Source organism: Acinonyx jubatus, chromosome E2, assembly GCF_027475565.1.
Source record: "Acinonyx jubatus isolate Ajub_Pintada_27869175 chromosome E2, VMU_Ajub_asm_v1.0, whole genome shotgun sequence".
Classification (NCBI taxonomy): Eukaryota; Metazoa; Chordata; class Mammalia; order Carnivora; family Felidae; genus Acinonyx; species Acinonyx jubatus.
The window spans coordinates 5,096,317-5,112,607 of NC_069396.1; the positions used below are offsets into that span (position 1 = coordinate 5,096,317).

The 16,291-nt window shown below is 47.3% G+C and overlaps 1 protein-coding gene across 1 annotated transcript in view; it reads right to left on the minus strand.

The window, feature by feature from the left end:
• The window catches only part of CDH13 (cadherin 13), a 1,023,179-nt gene that overhangs the window by 144,331 nt on the left and 862,557 nt on the right, over nucleotides 1–16,291 (minus strand). Inside the window, exon 8 of the mRNA XM_015083822.3 lies at nucleotides 1,611–1,751. Coding sequence (XP_014939308.2) covers nucleotides 1,611–1,751 — 141 coding nt within the window. The remainder of the gene's footprint in view (nucleotides 1–1,610; nucleotides 1,752–16,291) is intronic.

The window sequence follows — 16,291 nt, forward strand, 5'->3', positions numbered from 1 at the left end:
CCTTTAGGACTTTTTCGGAAATAGAAATTCTGCAGATAAACCAGTATCCCCAGTGAATATTCCATGGGACACCAGCTCAGTGAGACATAATGAGGTCACCCAGGAACAGTTATTCCTGGGGCCAGAAAGGTCTGGAAAACCCTAGAGACTCTGCTCCTCTTAGAGAAACACAAAGCATTTTCAAGGTACCTCAAAGTGCTGCAGTAAAAGAAATCCTTCTTTCTCTTCAACTCCGTGTTTCCCACATCTGGTTGACCCCGAAGTCTTCCCCTGCCCCACAATGGTGGAACCCGTGAAACAAGTTTTTTTTGGGGGGATACCAGTTTGGGCACCCCGGGAATAGTGAGCAATCTGTTTGAGCAGTCATAGGCACATGTCATGGAAAGCGGTAGAATGAAGCCACATCAGCTGCTTTGGCCAATGGCATGTTGACGTTGGATTCCTGAGTGGCCAGACCCCCCCACCGGGAGAAGGGGAGATTTCCACCCTGAACGAGTGATGTGTGTCTGGGGACAGGGGGCTGGGGAGCCGGAGCGCCCCCTCTCCTGAGCCATCTGGGGTGGCCCTGGGACTCTGGACAGAGGGGTGAGTTAACCGCAAATCCAGACATGGGCCTTTTTTCTGAATGGCAGGGAGGGTGGAAACATCAACCACAGATCAGGGAGCAGTTGTATGACTCACTGGGAGCTATTTTGCATCCCATTTCTGTCACTTGCTCTGCCCATGACCTTGGAGCAGTTATCTAGACTCTATGAGCTGAAAGGAAGCTCTCTTACTGGCAAAAGGTGGTTAATGAAACCAACTTCACGCAGTCCAACGAGGCAATGGATGAAGGTTGGAGGGCCCCAGTGCCAATGGCAAGGGCTGTCTTTACCGATTCGATGCTCTGGGTCAGCAAGTGGGGGGGGTCGAATCTTTGGCTCTGACCCTGACCCCCAAAGGAGCCATGACATTTGCCCATTTCCGTCAAAGCCATGGTGCGAATAACTTCCTAGTTTGGATACAAACTCGGCAACCGAATGTGATTCTGTGTACTCAGCCTGCCCCCAAACACTGCTTCGCTGGAATAAAGGGGGACCGGCAGCCATGATCCATAATCAGAAAAGCACAAGGAGTGAGAGTAAATAGTGACTCTCCTGGACAAGCTAACTCGGCTGTTATTTATAAGCTCCTGGGCCACCTCGTTTTTGCCAAGAAAATCTGCTCTACCTTATTGCTGCTGTTCCGTCTGGCCTCTCAATCTGTACTTGCTGAAGAAAAAAAAAACTTATTGTTATGCTAAAATCACAGCGGGCCTCTCCTAACTCAGCGCTAAATAACACCGATAAAACCATGAAGATGGCGCTTTGGCATTAGAAGCTCTTTTCTTGCAGACTTTAACGAGATTCAGTGCCTTCCTTCTCACAAAGCGCTTCTCAGCATCACACGCGCACAGAAGATACAAATAGGAGAAAACGTTCCGGCGAAACGGCACCCCCTCCCCCACAAAGCAGCGTTTCGATTTTGCAAACTGGAAGCCAGCCCCGGGGGCTGCAGGTGGTGCATGGGATTAACCCGGATAGGCCACCATGGCCGCGACCTGCAGGGGCGCTGGGGCCGCAGACGCTTACCTCTTTCTTGGTGAACTTTGGGGGGTGATCGTTCTTGTCATCGATCATGATGGTGGCTGTGGCCGTGCCTGTTAATCCGACATCCAGTCCGGCCATGTCTTGAGCCTCGATGATCAGTTCATACTTGGGGTTTTCCAGAGTCTATAGAGGAAAAGCACAGACAAGAGGTCGTAAGGTTTGGGCTGCCCCGTGTCCTTCCTCGGCCTCCCCCTTACACCCACAGATCTCGCCCATTCGTAGAACCATACCTTTGGAATCTCTCTAATACAAGACAGTCCCGATTCACAGACTGGACATGGTCGTGGGGGTGGAATCTATGTTCTGTCCTTATCTAAAGGGACATTTGATATATTCCACACTGTTTCATTTCTGGGCTTTGGGTATGCAATGCATGTTTGATGTTTACACCTGTGTATCTAATTTCATCGTGGCCTCATCCAGCTGATCTGGAAAGGAGGCTAAGTTTGATGAGGGGACTCGGGCTAAGACGGAGGCCCTCGGAACTCAGAGTGACTGAACGACCTGATAGCCAGGCATTGGGTACTGGGTTTTGTACTTTAATCTTTCCAGCAAGTGTGTTAAGGCGCATTTAAGGTTCCCATTTTACAGGTGAAAAAAAATCCCAACTGAGTTGAGTAGAGTCACTTGCACCGCCTTTCTTTTGTGTCATTTGTAGGCATTTTTGTCTTTCACGCTCCGTTAAGTTTGGAAAATGCATTTTAATCCATGATCTGATAAATGCAACACAAGCAATATTGTACCATGGCCTCCCTGAATGCACATAAGCTTTCATTTGAATATTGGACGGCTTTCCTGCTACCATGTTTTTTTTTTTTAATTTTTTTTAACGTTTATTTATTTTTGAGACAGAGAGAGACAGAGCATGAATGGGGGAGGGTCAGAGAGAGGGAGACACAGAATCTGAAACAGGCTCCAGGCTCTGAGCCGTCAGCACAGAGCCCGACGCGGGGTTGAACTCACGGACCGCGAGATCGTGACCTGAGCCGAAGTCGGACGCTTAACCGACTGAGCCACCCAGGCACCCCTCTGCTACCATGTTTAAACAGAACAGCTAACCAAGGGGCCCTGACCCCAAGATGAGGGGGGCAGTGGTTGGGAAACGCCAGTCCCTGCCTTTAAATTGCCTCTGGGATGGAGTTGCTTGCCTGGGTCAAGAGCACCCCATTCTTCTGGTAAGGCAGCACCCCACATTTCCTCAGCGGACCTGCCCATCACTTCTTCTTTGCCCATGTGGTTGGGGTTGGGTTGCCTCTCCCCACCGTCCACCCGGCCAACTTTTGGGATGAGCCCGGATCGGAACTAGCAACCAAGCATATGCCATCCCAAGGGCACACGGTGACTCGTCCGAGCTCAGGACCTGTGTTTGACATTTGGGAGACAGAAGCTCTGTGTCTCTGTGGTAATGAGTCTGGAAGCCTTTAGCCTGGGAGCTAGACGAGCTACCTCAGGACCACAGCTGGGTGGGGTGGGGAAGTCCATCTGAGAAAGAAGCCAAGCTACTGACAGAACCAGACTTGAACCCTGGAAGAAAAGAAATGTTTCCCAGTGATTGCATGAGATCACTTCATCGTGGCAGGCCCGGAGCCAGTCTTGCCTGTGGACTTTTTAGCTAATTACGGCATTAATTTTCCTTCTTTGCTTAAACCATTTTGGAGTGTTTGCTTAATTACTCACAGGGTTCAAGTTGCATCAGCGTCAATAACAAAAACAAAAGGTCCTGCCAGGCGTCACTAGTCCTGTCGGTACAATGGCTGCAAAGGCAATTGCTTACACGAACTAAGAATTAAGAAACACCGTGGGAAGCAAAAACCGAAAACACAGCAGGGATCTAGAATTTCCTTCTAAAGCCCGAAGTTTACAATGTGTATTTTAATAACTCAATGCTAGCTGTCCCCAAAACTTTCCAGTATTTTTAAAAGGCGCTGGCTCCCTAGGGCATCTTTAATTGGTTGCTTCTTAACTAAGAGCCTCTGAGCTACTAACTTAAGGAGTAGGAGTTCTGTTGTATGGTTTGGAAAGCTCTAAACTCTTAGATTTGAGAGAACGAGTGGGGTGCTAATACACTCCTTGGACAGGATTATTCACAGTGTTCCCCTCCGCCCACCCATCTTTACTGAAATACGGTTGACATATAACATTGTGTAAGTTTGAGGTATACTTATGATGATTTGATACATGTGTATATTGTGAAATGAGCTCCAGGAGAGTAGAAGTCCTCACAGTTCTCTAACTGCTGAGTGCACACAGACTTTGACACCAAATCCAGATCGAGGGGATTCTGGTTGTGCCCAGATCAGCTCCGTCTCCACTCCAGCTGGAAGCTGGGAAATCGTCAGCTTCATGTAAGTGACTTTCTCCTTATCATCACCCACAAGTTGGACGGGGCTTACTATTTGCCATAAGTTCTGCAGCTTGGACCATATGAAGCCAATCAATTGGCCCATTTTCAAAATCTTTCCTGAGCGTCTCTGGGCAAACAGTAGCCACTAGCCGGGTCTAATTACTTGTACAACATTTTTACTTTTTTAATAAAATGTTGCATGATTTTGGAAGCATTGCGCCATAAAAATAAGACATGTGAGTATTTTTGAATATTGACGAGATTGTGGCAAACTTAGTCCTTTTCGCCACATAATATCACTTACCAGTATCATTCCTTGACATCATTTTAAGGGCTGCATAAAATATAGTGATATGCATAATATATAATTTACTTCATCATCTTCTATCATTAGGACTTTAGGTTATTTCTAGTCTGTAAACATTTCTGACAATTTCAAATTACACTGCAATGAACCCCTTTGTTAAAAATATTTTCTTCAGTTTTATTTATTTATTTTGAGAGAGAGAGAGAGAGAGAGAGAGAGAGAGAGAACATGAACAGGGGAGGGGCAGAGAGAGGGAGAGAAAAAATCCCAAGCAGGCTCTGCACTGTCAGCACAGAGCCCGATGCTGGGCTTAAACTCACGAACTGTGAGATCATGACCTGAGCCAAACTCAAGAGTTGGACACTTAACCGACTGAGCCACCCAAGTGCCCCTACAACGAACATCTTTATTCAAGAAGTTTCTGATATATTTTGACTATTTTTTTTTGAATCACTGAGTCAGAGTATAAACACTGAGTCAGAGTATAAACATTTTTAGGCTCTTCATAGTTAACCGTTGCACGATGCATGGGTTAGGGGTGCTGAACCCTCATGCTGCTGAAAATCTACGTATAACTTTTGACTCCGCAGAAGTGAACTGCTAAGAGCCTCCTGTTGACTGCAAGCCTTACTGATAACATAATAAGTTAACGCAGGTTTTGTACATTAGATATATATTATACACTGTATTCTTACAAGAAAGCCAGCTAGACAAAAGAAAATATAAGGAAGAGAAAACGCATGTATAGAATTGTATTGTACTGAATGAAAGAAATCCACATATTATCCACACAGTACAGACTGGTGTTGTTCAAGGGGCACCTGTATTCGTAATTCACTGCTGCTTGCCTAGAAGATCTAATCAATTTTCCTATCGGTGCTAACAAAACATGTATGATCCCGGGCATGGTTTGTCCCTAAACAACAGCTGATTTTGCTGCTTGAAGCAAAGTGGGGGCCGAGCGTGGTTCTGTGATGGCTACTATCTAACAGGGCTGTGAATTCCTCACAGCGTTGCCCGGCTCCAACATACGGCGTGGGTTACTATGGACACGCACAACAATGATAGCGGCTGCGTGCTGCTTTGGCTTCCCAGTGTCCATTTCCTCTTACCCTCGGACCTATGCTATGATTCCTCTTGGGGGCGTCCCCCCTTCCTCACTCTCCGCACAGGTGGAGTTCAGGTAGGGCTGACTCTAGCCATGATCTAGGGATGGTCGCGTGGCTCGGGCCTGGACAATCGGGGGGTCTCCCGTTCCCATGATCTTGCGATGCGCGCATAACCCAAGTTAGGCCACTAGGACTGAAACGCAATTGTAGCACCTACTTCCTTTAGCGCCCTTAGGTAAAAGAAGTCCTCTTTCTGTTTCCTGGGAGGGGGTGGGACATAAATCTGTTGCAACCACACAGAGAAAGTCAGCCCGAGGGAGAAGATACCACAGAGCTGAGATACCACAGAGATGGAGTTTCTTCAGCCTTACTCGAGTCATTTAATAATCATCCTTGAAGCCAGAATTTTCCCCTCATATTTTGTGAGTTCTATCAGCTAATAAATTTCTCCTTTCCCTAAGACATCTGAATTAAATGTTCCATGAGTAGCAACAAGGGAGTTTTGACTAATACTGCAACTAACACTGTGATCAATTATCTGGTTATTTGCAAGAAAGTGTGAGAGCTATTGTATCATGCTAGGGGATCACAATAGGCTGTTCATAACAGCACTGCAATCATTTCTTGAATACATTATTTTTCCTTTTAACATTTTTCCCTCCACAGAAACTTTTTTTTTTTTGGACAAGAGACAGTTATTCTAATTTTTTCCTTCATTAGTCTTTGTGTCCATTTAACTGGAAGTTATTAAACTTCTAGTCTAAATATTGTGCTGGGGAGGGGTGCCTGGGTGACTCAGTTGGTTGAGCGTCTGACTTCGGCTCAGGTCATGATCTCAAGGTTTGTGAGTTCGAGCCCCGCGTGGGCTCGGAGCCTGGAGCCTGCTTCGGATTCTGTGTCTCCCTCTCTCTCTCTGCCCCTCCCCCGTTCATGCTCTGTGTCTCTCTGTCTCAAAAATAAATAAACATTAAAAAAATTTTAAATATTGTGCTGGGGATACAGGGATGGGAAAATAGAGTCCCTTTCTTCAAGGAACTGAGAGAAGTTCAGGGTCAAGGGCAGGCATATTCTGTAGAACTGTGAGAAAATGGAGACATGGCTGAGCACAGACATGTACAAATTCTCATGACAGTTCAAAGGGAGGGACACACTGGCTTTAACTCTCTTGTAATCTAACAAATTTGTATAAATGATGGAAAAAAAGTGAACCAGCCAATTCCTGTCTCCTGAAGTAAATAAAAGTTTATGACTGCAATGAGAAATAGATTGACCAACCCAGTAGGAAATCAATTAGACAATTAAGGAGATAAATTGCAAGGCTTGGGATGTGATGTTCCCAAAGTCTCAATTTTCTGGCAAACTCAAGGCTACTTTTGAAACGTGTTTTTATTTTTGGAGGTATATCCAGTTACTGTAAGGAAACTGGAAACAATACAGTCGTTTCTGGAGTGGAAAGTGAGGGCTCTCCTCCACCCCTCCCCAACCCCACCGCCGAGAGGTGACTGTCATTACTGGTTCTGTGGTCTCCTTCCTTTCCCCCCACATCACACACATGCATGCGTGTGGGCACACACGCACTTTATATTCACACATATTTTTAAAAAAATTTTTAACATTTATTTATTTTGAGAGAGAGAGAGAGAGAGAGAGAGAGCACAAGTGGGGGGGGGGGGAAGGGAAGAGAGAGTGGGAGAGGAAATCCCAAGCAGGCTCCACACTGTCAGCGCAGAGCCCGATGCAGGGCTTGAACTCACAAACAATGAGATCGTGTCCTGATCTGAAGTCAGACGCTTAACCAACTGAGTCCCCCAAGTGCCGCCCCCCCCCCCCCCGCCCCAGTTTTCTTCTTTAAAAGCAACTCTTAAGATAACAAGTCTACTGGGCTATCAGTATTTGGGGATGTGTTTTTTCTTCTGTGATAAACATTACTGTTTTTGCAAATGACAACATTAACAATAACGAAGCAACCTTCTTTGAAAGCGGAAAGACTGAGAAGATAGTGGCACCTGAATCCCTTGGCTCTTACACAAATAGTATCCACTCAGCTCTGACGTCCCTCCCACGCCAGCTGAGCCTTCTCCAGGAAGCCTTCCATAAATCCCTAGCTCCTGTGGTAACTCTTAAGTGAAATACACGTACGTGCGCTCATTTCTGTACTTCTCGGCCATCACTCGCCCTTGCTCCTCTGCTGGAAAAGACTCCTAAGCAGCCCACAGCTGCCCCATTCGCCAGGAAGGACGGCCGATGCAGAGAAAGAGGTCCCCGTGGCCGTGTGTCAATGTTTGCCTCCTTCACTTTCCTCTCTCCACGTTACTCCCAGGCTCAGGAGAAGGATTTTGCCTTCTTGAATGTCTTGGGAGGACCCTTCCACCATGGTACTCCTCTCTGCCCATGAGGAAGGCACCCTGCCTCTGGGGGACCTTCAGCGGTCCAGCTGTTCCTTCTCTTGGGGGGTGAACTGAACACGGGGGAGGGAAGCCTCACTGTCCTCTCAAAACCAAGCTGCTGTCTCTCAGGACAAGGATCTCACCTGATGCTTGTGTTTATGTCTCCCAGCTCTTTTAGGCCTCACTGGGGACACCAGTGTGGTCAACTCCAGTAGAAAGAGCCTTTCAGGGGGCACCTGGGTAGCCCAGTCAGTTAAGCATCCAATTCTTGGTTTCAGCTCAGGTCACGATCTCATGGCCTGTGAGTCTGAGCCCCTCATCAGGCTCTGCGCTGACAGCATGGAACCTGCTTGGGATTCTCTCCATCCCCCCTATTCTCTCTGTCTCTCCTCTGTTCATGCTTTCTCTCTCTCTCTCTCAAATAAATTTAAGAAGAAAGAAAGAAAGAAAGAAAGAAAGAAAGAAAGAAAGAAAGAAAGAGCCTTTCAGCTTGAGTTAGGCTGAAGGTGCTGCTCTACCCGGAAGGACAGGAGCTGCACTGCTGAGATCTGGGATCATACAGCCTTCCGGCTCTGACTTCTCCCTAGATTCTGGAACACACTCCAGGGTTTGCTCAGGAGAAGTCTTTTCGACCCCATAGCCAGCCAGCATCGGTTTCGGTGGCCTGCACCCAAAGGAACCTGTGGTAAGCCAATGCTGCCGGTTCACCAAACCCTTGTTCTTTTGATTCCAGGGCATCCAGCTAGATGAACTAGGGGGACTGATCCTGGCCAATGGAACACACGCAGAAGTGACCCTGGTGCGGCCCCCAAACCTCCCACGTAATCCTCCACATTTTCCGTTTCCCAGAAAGGAAGAGGCCTGGATCTCCAAAAACAAAGCACTCTTTAGCTTTTCTAGTTTCTATTTACTTATTTTTTAAGAGACAGTGCGCACATATGCAAGTGGGGGAGGGGCAGAGATGGAGGGAGGGAGAGAATACCAAGCAGAGCCCGATGTGGGGCTCAAGCTCACTAACTGGGAGATCATGACGTGAGCCAAAGTCTGATGCTCATCGGACTCAGCCACCCAGGCTCCCCAAGCATTCTTTAGCTTTAAGGGAAGTTCACCGAGGAGCTTAGCCTACCCTAATATGAAGGCTATGTTTCCTGTTTGGTTTTATTCTGAATGGCCATTTACTATCTCCCTAAGTGGATGACAAAGTTTTCAAGGGCAAGGACCATGCTTTTGACCCCACCACCTAGCTAGTACGCAGCAAACAAGGTGGGCGATTTACTTTCATTATTGTTAATGATGATATATTACTGTTGCCCTGAACTAAATTATATCTCAAAGGTCTGAGCATATCGGTGGCATTTCCAAACCAGAGTCATTTATTCTCGGGCAATGGCTTATACTTTGGGGAGCTCTAGCTCAAGGAGATAGGATTTTATTTTGACCAAGAAATGTACTGTGTCAAAACCGGGAACATTAAATTGGCTTCTCTGATTTTATTTTCAGCTATTTGATCTGTACGACATATCTAAGAGAGTCAGGCTGCTCTCTTGGTTTGCATTCTGCAGTCCTGCACTTGTTATCTTCCCCTGGATGTCAACTAGCTACCAGTGAATAGATATTCCCAAGAACAAAAGGAAGATGTTATGTCTACAAGAAAAAAACCTTGGGCGTATCTCCACAGACACAGGCCAGGTTCACACATCACACTATTTTAAAAACCAAACATTTCATTTCGGAAAAAACAAGAATCAAGCCATGTCATTAAATATGGCACATAATCAATCACCAGACCTTTGATGTTTTATGGCGACATTCATACGACTATGCATTTAACGGAACATTTATCGCTAGTCACAAGCATAATGGTAGCTGTGGGGGAAATCAACAGATAAAAGATACATGGAGAAAGGTTTTGCCATTAACCCCCACGGCACCCTGTCATTCTCCTGCGTTGTCTTGAACACATCCCCACGTTTCTCTTTACCCTTTGTCCCAACTGGATTTCTTCCCATGGCATCCCTCTTTCTCTCAATGTTGACATTTCTACCTCTCTTTCTTTTTCTTTCACTTTTATTGACTTTATGTAATGGGTAGGTAGTACGAATCTCAAAAATCTTTCCCTTCGTCGGATGCTTGATGCCCTTGCAAAACTTTTGGTCTTTGAGCTTGAGTGTGGAGCTCGACTCCATCGATAACATGACTTTCCTGTGGTAGTGCATTCTGAACTTCTTCTGAAGGAGGTGGAATCCAATCCACAGATCTGGGAAACCCAGAATCTTTGACAAAAGATATAGAGCACTTTCGTGCATGGCCCAACTGTGCCAAGAGCTCGCTCTCAGCTCACTCACGGTCATGGTCCAGGGAAAGCTTTGGACAAAAGCCACGAGCTGGCGAGTGGATGCAGCGCCACAGTGCCCCTCGCGGTCGGGCCGCCATCTTGGGAGTTTCCACCACTCTCGACTCTCATTCCTGCTCATTGGCCGCTGCTCACCCTTCACTGCACTGAAACGCCAAGAAGGCAGGGACCTGACTGCCAAGCACTTAGGAATTGACCGCACCAGTTAGCAGCTGAGCAATCCGGTCGAGTGTCTTAACTTGCTTTTGCTCAGTTTCCTCACCTGTAAAATGGGGAGAATGATACCACTTCCAGAGTGTTAACATACAGTGCCAAGCACAGAGGCTGGCATAAAGTGCTCACCAGATGGCTGCCGTTACCATGCAGTAGAATCTTCTGGAGAGTCTTTTAAAGGGATAGCAAGAAACGGAGTGCGGCCTCCGGGAATAGTCAAAAAGTATTGGATGCTGCTGAGAACCACTGCACAAGCCTGGAAATGGATCCTTCCCAGTCACACCTTCTTACGGTGCTGCAGATTCGGGGCAAACGTGCGGATTGCAGCTTTGTGAGAGCCCCCCAGGTAGAGGACACAGCTGAGACATGTCCAGACTCCCGAGCACAGACATCATGAGATAATAAATATCTGTGATTGGAAGTCATTATGTTTTGGGGTAATTTGTTATGCAACAATAAATAATGAATCCAGTTTTCCCCCAGCACTTAATCACCGTCTGTCATATTCTTGTTTATTGATTGTTTGTTTATTGGCTGTCTTAACTCTGCCCGTCGGAGCTCCAGGAGGTCAGGGATCCTGTCTTGTTGAGAGCTTTATCTCCCAGGTCCTAATTCAGGGCCTGGCACATCAGAGTTACACAATAATTAGTCAGTTATGGATATGTTTTACCAAAATAATGAATTACACAGAGTGGTATGTCTGTAATGCTTAGCAACAGGTTCTCCTGATTTGTAATGTTGTTCAACTTTGGTGGCTTAATACTCCTCCTGTGGCTGATTTCGAGCTACCGACATGATGTGGTTGATCACACAGATGGAAAGTGATCCCCCTTATCCTTGGTTTTGATTTTTGTAGTTTCTGTTACCCGTGGTCAACCTTGGTCTGGAATCGAACGCTTCTTCTTCTGACATGGTGTCAGGAGGCCAACAGCAGCCTGATGTCACATCAGATGCCTCTGTCACTCACTTCACTACAGCCCATCATGTGGGCATTTTATCATCTCAGGTCACCACAAGGAGAGCGGTGGTCACAATAAGATATTTTGGGGTAGAGGGAGCACATTCACATGACTTCCAGTGTATTTATTGTTTTAATGGTTCTGTTTTATTATTGTTGTTGATCTCTTCCTGTGCCTAATTTATAGGTTAAACTTTATCACAGGTATGGACAGGAAAGCACATACTCTGCGTAGGATTCAGCACCATGTGTGGCTTGAGGCGTCCACTAGGAGACTTGGAACATCTCCCAGCAGGTAAGGAGAGACTACTGTGGACACAATCGGTTATTCTGAGCCAGTGAGAGCAGGCTCTAGCTTATCAATGGGCTACAGGAGTCAAGGAAATCTGTAAGCAGTCTTTTTCAATAAATCCCTTAGTTGTCTAACATTGGGGCACTTGGGTGGCTCAGTTGGTTAAGTGTCTGATTTCAGCTCAGGTCATGATCTCACGGTTCGTGGGTTCGAGCCCCACGTCGGGCTCTGTGCTGACAGAGTCTGGAGCCTGCTTCGGATTATGTGTCTCTCTCTCTCTCTGCCCCTCCCCTGTTCATGCTCTGTCTCTCTCTGTCTCTCTCTCTCTCAAAAACAAGTTGAAATAAATTTTAAAAAGATCTTCAAAAAAATACCTTTGTTGTCTGACATGGAAGGTATTGTTAACGAGAAATATTAACATGAGATTGACAGCAAAGATATAATGTGATTCATTTATTTATTTATTCATCGACTTGTCCCAAGCTGAGCATTGCAAGACTCCTAACAATATGGCACCTGATCAGGGACCACACATTCTTCTCCAGGTTAGCTGCACCTGGCACCTGGTCTATAAATATTGCAAACAGATTGGTGAAAACATTATCTGAAGCAGAACGAGTTGCTGTCTGTCTGGAGTTTGATTTATCCACTCTGGCCACATAACACGGGGGATAGGCAGTCCATAAATCCAACAGGAACCACATACATTTCCTCGTAAATTGTGCCTTCTTCCCACCGCAGACGCTGAGTGCCTTTCTTCCATCTTCCCACAGAGAGCGTGAGTCCATTTGACTTGTGTTCGTCCTTAGGCCTCCGTTCACCTTGCTCCTCGGTGCTAATGCGAACATTCATGTTCTTGGCTGTCACCTGCTGTGTTTTTATTCCCGGCTGGGGTCTTCTGGGTAAGGAGAAGGCCGAGCCCATTTCCCCAGATTTACTGGCTGCCGACAAAGCTGGCAGGGTGGGGAAGCAACAAGGGAAATAAACACTGCCTCTTAGAAATATGTAGTTGGAATGACGTAAGTGATAGATTTCAGGTGGAGGGACACCAAAATCAAATAAAACATATCCAGGAGCAGTGTATGTTTTCCGATGTTACTGATGAGTTACAGTAAATAAACCGCCAACAGCACTCATTGCGTACTTGGAAAAATCACCCTCTTTAGACCCAAGATGGTAAACGTGTGACATTCAGGTTGATGCCACTGAAACATTCATACAATGTCTTACTAGGTTCAGGTAACTCTGCTCGGATGTGATGTTTTAGTGCATTTATATTCTAGATAAATAAACAAGAATCAAGGTACGATGAGATAAATATTATCCTAAGCGTGCCAGTGAAAATCTACGAGAAGGGGGTTGGAACATGGGGTGTCAGGAAGGCCATATGGGGGTTATTTCATTTACCAAACATTTATTGAGCACTTACTATGCATGAGACTTTGTGCTAGATAGCAGTGATGAGGAAAGGTAGCCATGTGGAGTTCAAAATAATCCCCAGAGGGGCACCTGGGTAGCTTAGTCGGTTAGGTGTCTGACTCTCGATCTGAGCTCGGGTCATGGTCTCACGGTTCATGAGTCTGAGCCCTGCGTCTGGCTCTGTGCTGACAGCTTGGAGCCTGGAGCCTGTTTTGCATTCTGTGTCTCCCTCTCTCTCTCTGCTCCTCCCCTGCTCATTCTCTCTCTCTCTCTCAAAATAAATAAAGTTAAAAAAAAAAAGGGAAATAATCCCCACTTAATTTCAGTAGGGTAAGGTGGGAGTAAGAAGAATGCTGTGGCATCACACAGAAGAGGCCACTTGACCCGGACATGGGGTGGGGGGCGTTAAGGACACATTCCTGCGAGAAAGAATATCCTACTACAGGATCAGAGATGGGGTCTTGATGTGGAAGTGAATTTCTATGAGAGAAGATGGGAGGCTATTAATCCTAAATGCTATTAAATTCCATCATTCAATAACAACTGAAGACCGATTGTGATTCAGGTCAGGACACTATGGGAACAAGAAATATAAAATATAATCCCCACCTTCAAAGAACTCAGAGCCTGGCTGCATATAAAACGCATACAAGCGACTCCACAAGGCGCTAGGTGGTACGTGTGGAATGTGTGGTCAGTGGGTCTGGGTGTGACAGGTGCAGCTAGGGGTGGGGGCTATGGTGGCTTCTCAGTGACTTGGGGTAAATGCAGGCTGGCGCTGAGTTTCTGAGGATGAGTATGATGGGGGGCGCATTCAGAGCGGGAAGGAGAGCCTGGGAACCAGCATGGAGGTGGCCAGCTAAGACAGGGTCACTGGCGTGGCAAGAGTCAGGTTCGCGAGGTGACGAGATACAGCCTATTGGTTCTTGAAAGTGTCTCCAAGATCATTCGGCCCAGGCCTGCCTTCAAGGCTCACAGCCTCCCTTACCAGTGAGGCAACAGAGTAAGGGAATCCTGAGAATTTCTCACTTTTATCAGTCAGAGACAAGAAAATACAGATCCTAAAAGTTGGAGGAAAATTAAACCTAAGGTGCTCTTTCTTTATGGTTTTTATGTTTCCACAGCCCACTGTTGACTCCATTAGCCTGTGTTTTCCAACCCTTTGGCCCTGAATTGTCACGGCAACGTTACGCCTGCTAAGGGTAGGTGCTTAGACATATTGTCTGAGTCGGGGTTTCTTGGGCTTGCGCGTATCGGGATCCCCCGGTGGACGCCCCGAAACACAGATTTTTAGCCCACTTCAGTGCTTACGGCTCAGGAGGTCCAGGCTAGGGCCAAGGATGTGCACTCCCGGGAAGTTTCTAGGTAAGGCTGGTAAGGTTGAAGACCACACTTTGATTAGCACCGTCCCAACGAGCATGTGCTGAGGACAGGTCAACCTGCCCTCGAAGAGATTTTAACTGAAACTCACCTGTGTAGGATACAATTTAAATGAAAACCAGGAAGCACTGTTTGCTAAACTTTTCCTTTCCTCGCCCTTTCTAGAAAAAAGATGCTCCCTTCAAGACACTAGACAGCCACTTCCAGAATCATCTGCTAGACGTCTCAGTGGGGATGTTCTCCCTCGGCTTCTGTGGGCTAATGGCAGCTCATCTTTCCCGGCAACACAACCTTCTTCCTGGACCCTCAGCTCAAGCTGGCCCCCGGGGCGTCCTCGGAAGTTCCCCTGCACCCCCCCAGTGGGTGGGTGCTGATTTGGCCCCACTCCCTCTGGAGGACACCCCCTTTCTCTATCACCGCCGCTGCCATGCCTGACTTCCAGCTCCCCCGTCTTTCTCACCTGACTTATTCCAGCAGATCCCAGACCAGCCCCTCTGCTACCTTCTAAACCACTCTCCACTCCACGCCACCCAGAGCAAGCCATCGAAACAGCCACCTGACCACAGGACCCTCCTCCAAATGCTTCAGGGGGCTCTGCAGCAGCTACAGGGTAGTGGTCAAGTTCCTCAAGCACACAGGACACACCTGTCACGGCCCGACCTCCTAGCGTTCCTCACTCCCAGTTACATTCCCGTAACACCGGACTCTGTGCCGTTCTACCAGCTTGGGCTGTTCCTACATCTTTGTTCACACTGTGCCCTCTGCCTGGAAGGCCGTCTCTACACGTTTCCCCCCTGCCCCCCGGAAAGCTTCTTGTCCAAAGTTGTATACACTTTGCTTAGATGTTGCTTCCTCCCTAAACTTTTCCTGCTCTTCCCGAAGTCACTTCTTCTGCATTAGCCCTGTCTATACATTATGGTGGATGTTTCCCTCTTGGTTGACTTAATGACACTTAGAGCAATTTCCTCTTCATGTGTTGGTCTCGGGAGGAAGGGAAGGAGAGGGAGAGAAATTTGAAGATGTTAGTTACACTGCTGGTCTTACAGAGGGAGGAAGGGGCCATGGGCTCAGGAGTGCAGGCAGCTTCCGGAAGGCAGGGAAGGCAAGGGGACTGATTGTTCTTTAGAGCTTCCAGAAGGAACCAGTCTTCTGAGATCTTGGCTTTTACCCCAGTGAAGCTCATTTTGGACTTCTGGCTTCCAGAACTGTGTGTTGTTTGAAGCCACAGATTTTGTGGTCATTGGTTACGGCCCTCCAGACCCTCCCATCTACCAAGTGGCAAATACCAAATTGGTGTATTGGAGAGTCTTCTCTTCAATGCATGTGTTTTCCGGTACGTGAGTCATTTTCGGAGTATTCACTATAGACCTCGGTGGGGCTGAGGACCCCATCTCTGACTTATTCCTGCTATATCCCCAGTGTCTGGCTGCTGAGGGACTGAGGCCCTAAGACCGTGCCTTTATGTGGTCATTGGGTTATACTCTTTGAAACTAAACGGAATGAATTCTAAACCCCTCAGGAAAAAGTCACACAGCCCGTTCAGTGCCTGGCACTTGCCCTTAATTTTTGATGAATGAATAAATCAAGGGATGGTTAGGCTGATCACTAAACAGAAAACTTGGCCTGATGGTTACTTTCCTGCGTTGCAGAGGGTATCGGTCCAAAGGCAGGCCCTGAACTGTCTCTGGAGGGCCGGCTTATGCAGAGCAGGGTAGGCTGACCAGCCTCTGGCTTTCCAAGAACCAGCAGGGAGAGGCCTTCCCCGCCTTGCTCCTGAAGAGGCATCCACGTCAAGGGAGGTCTTAGCATGCTCTGGTGCTGGTGGCCCGGGGTCTCCTCAACCTCATGGCAGATACCCCGTAGCTGGCCTCAACCCCGGGCTCAGCTCCTGGCTCGTCACG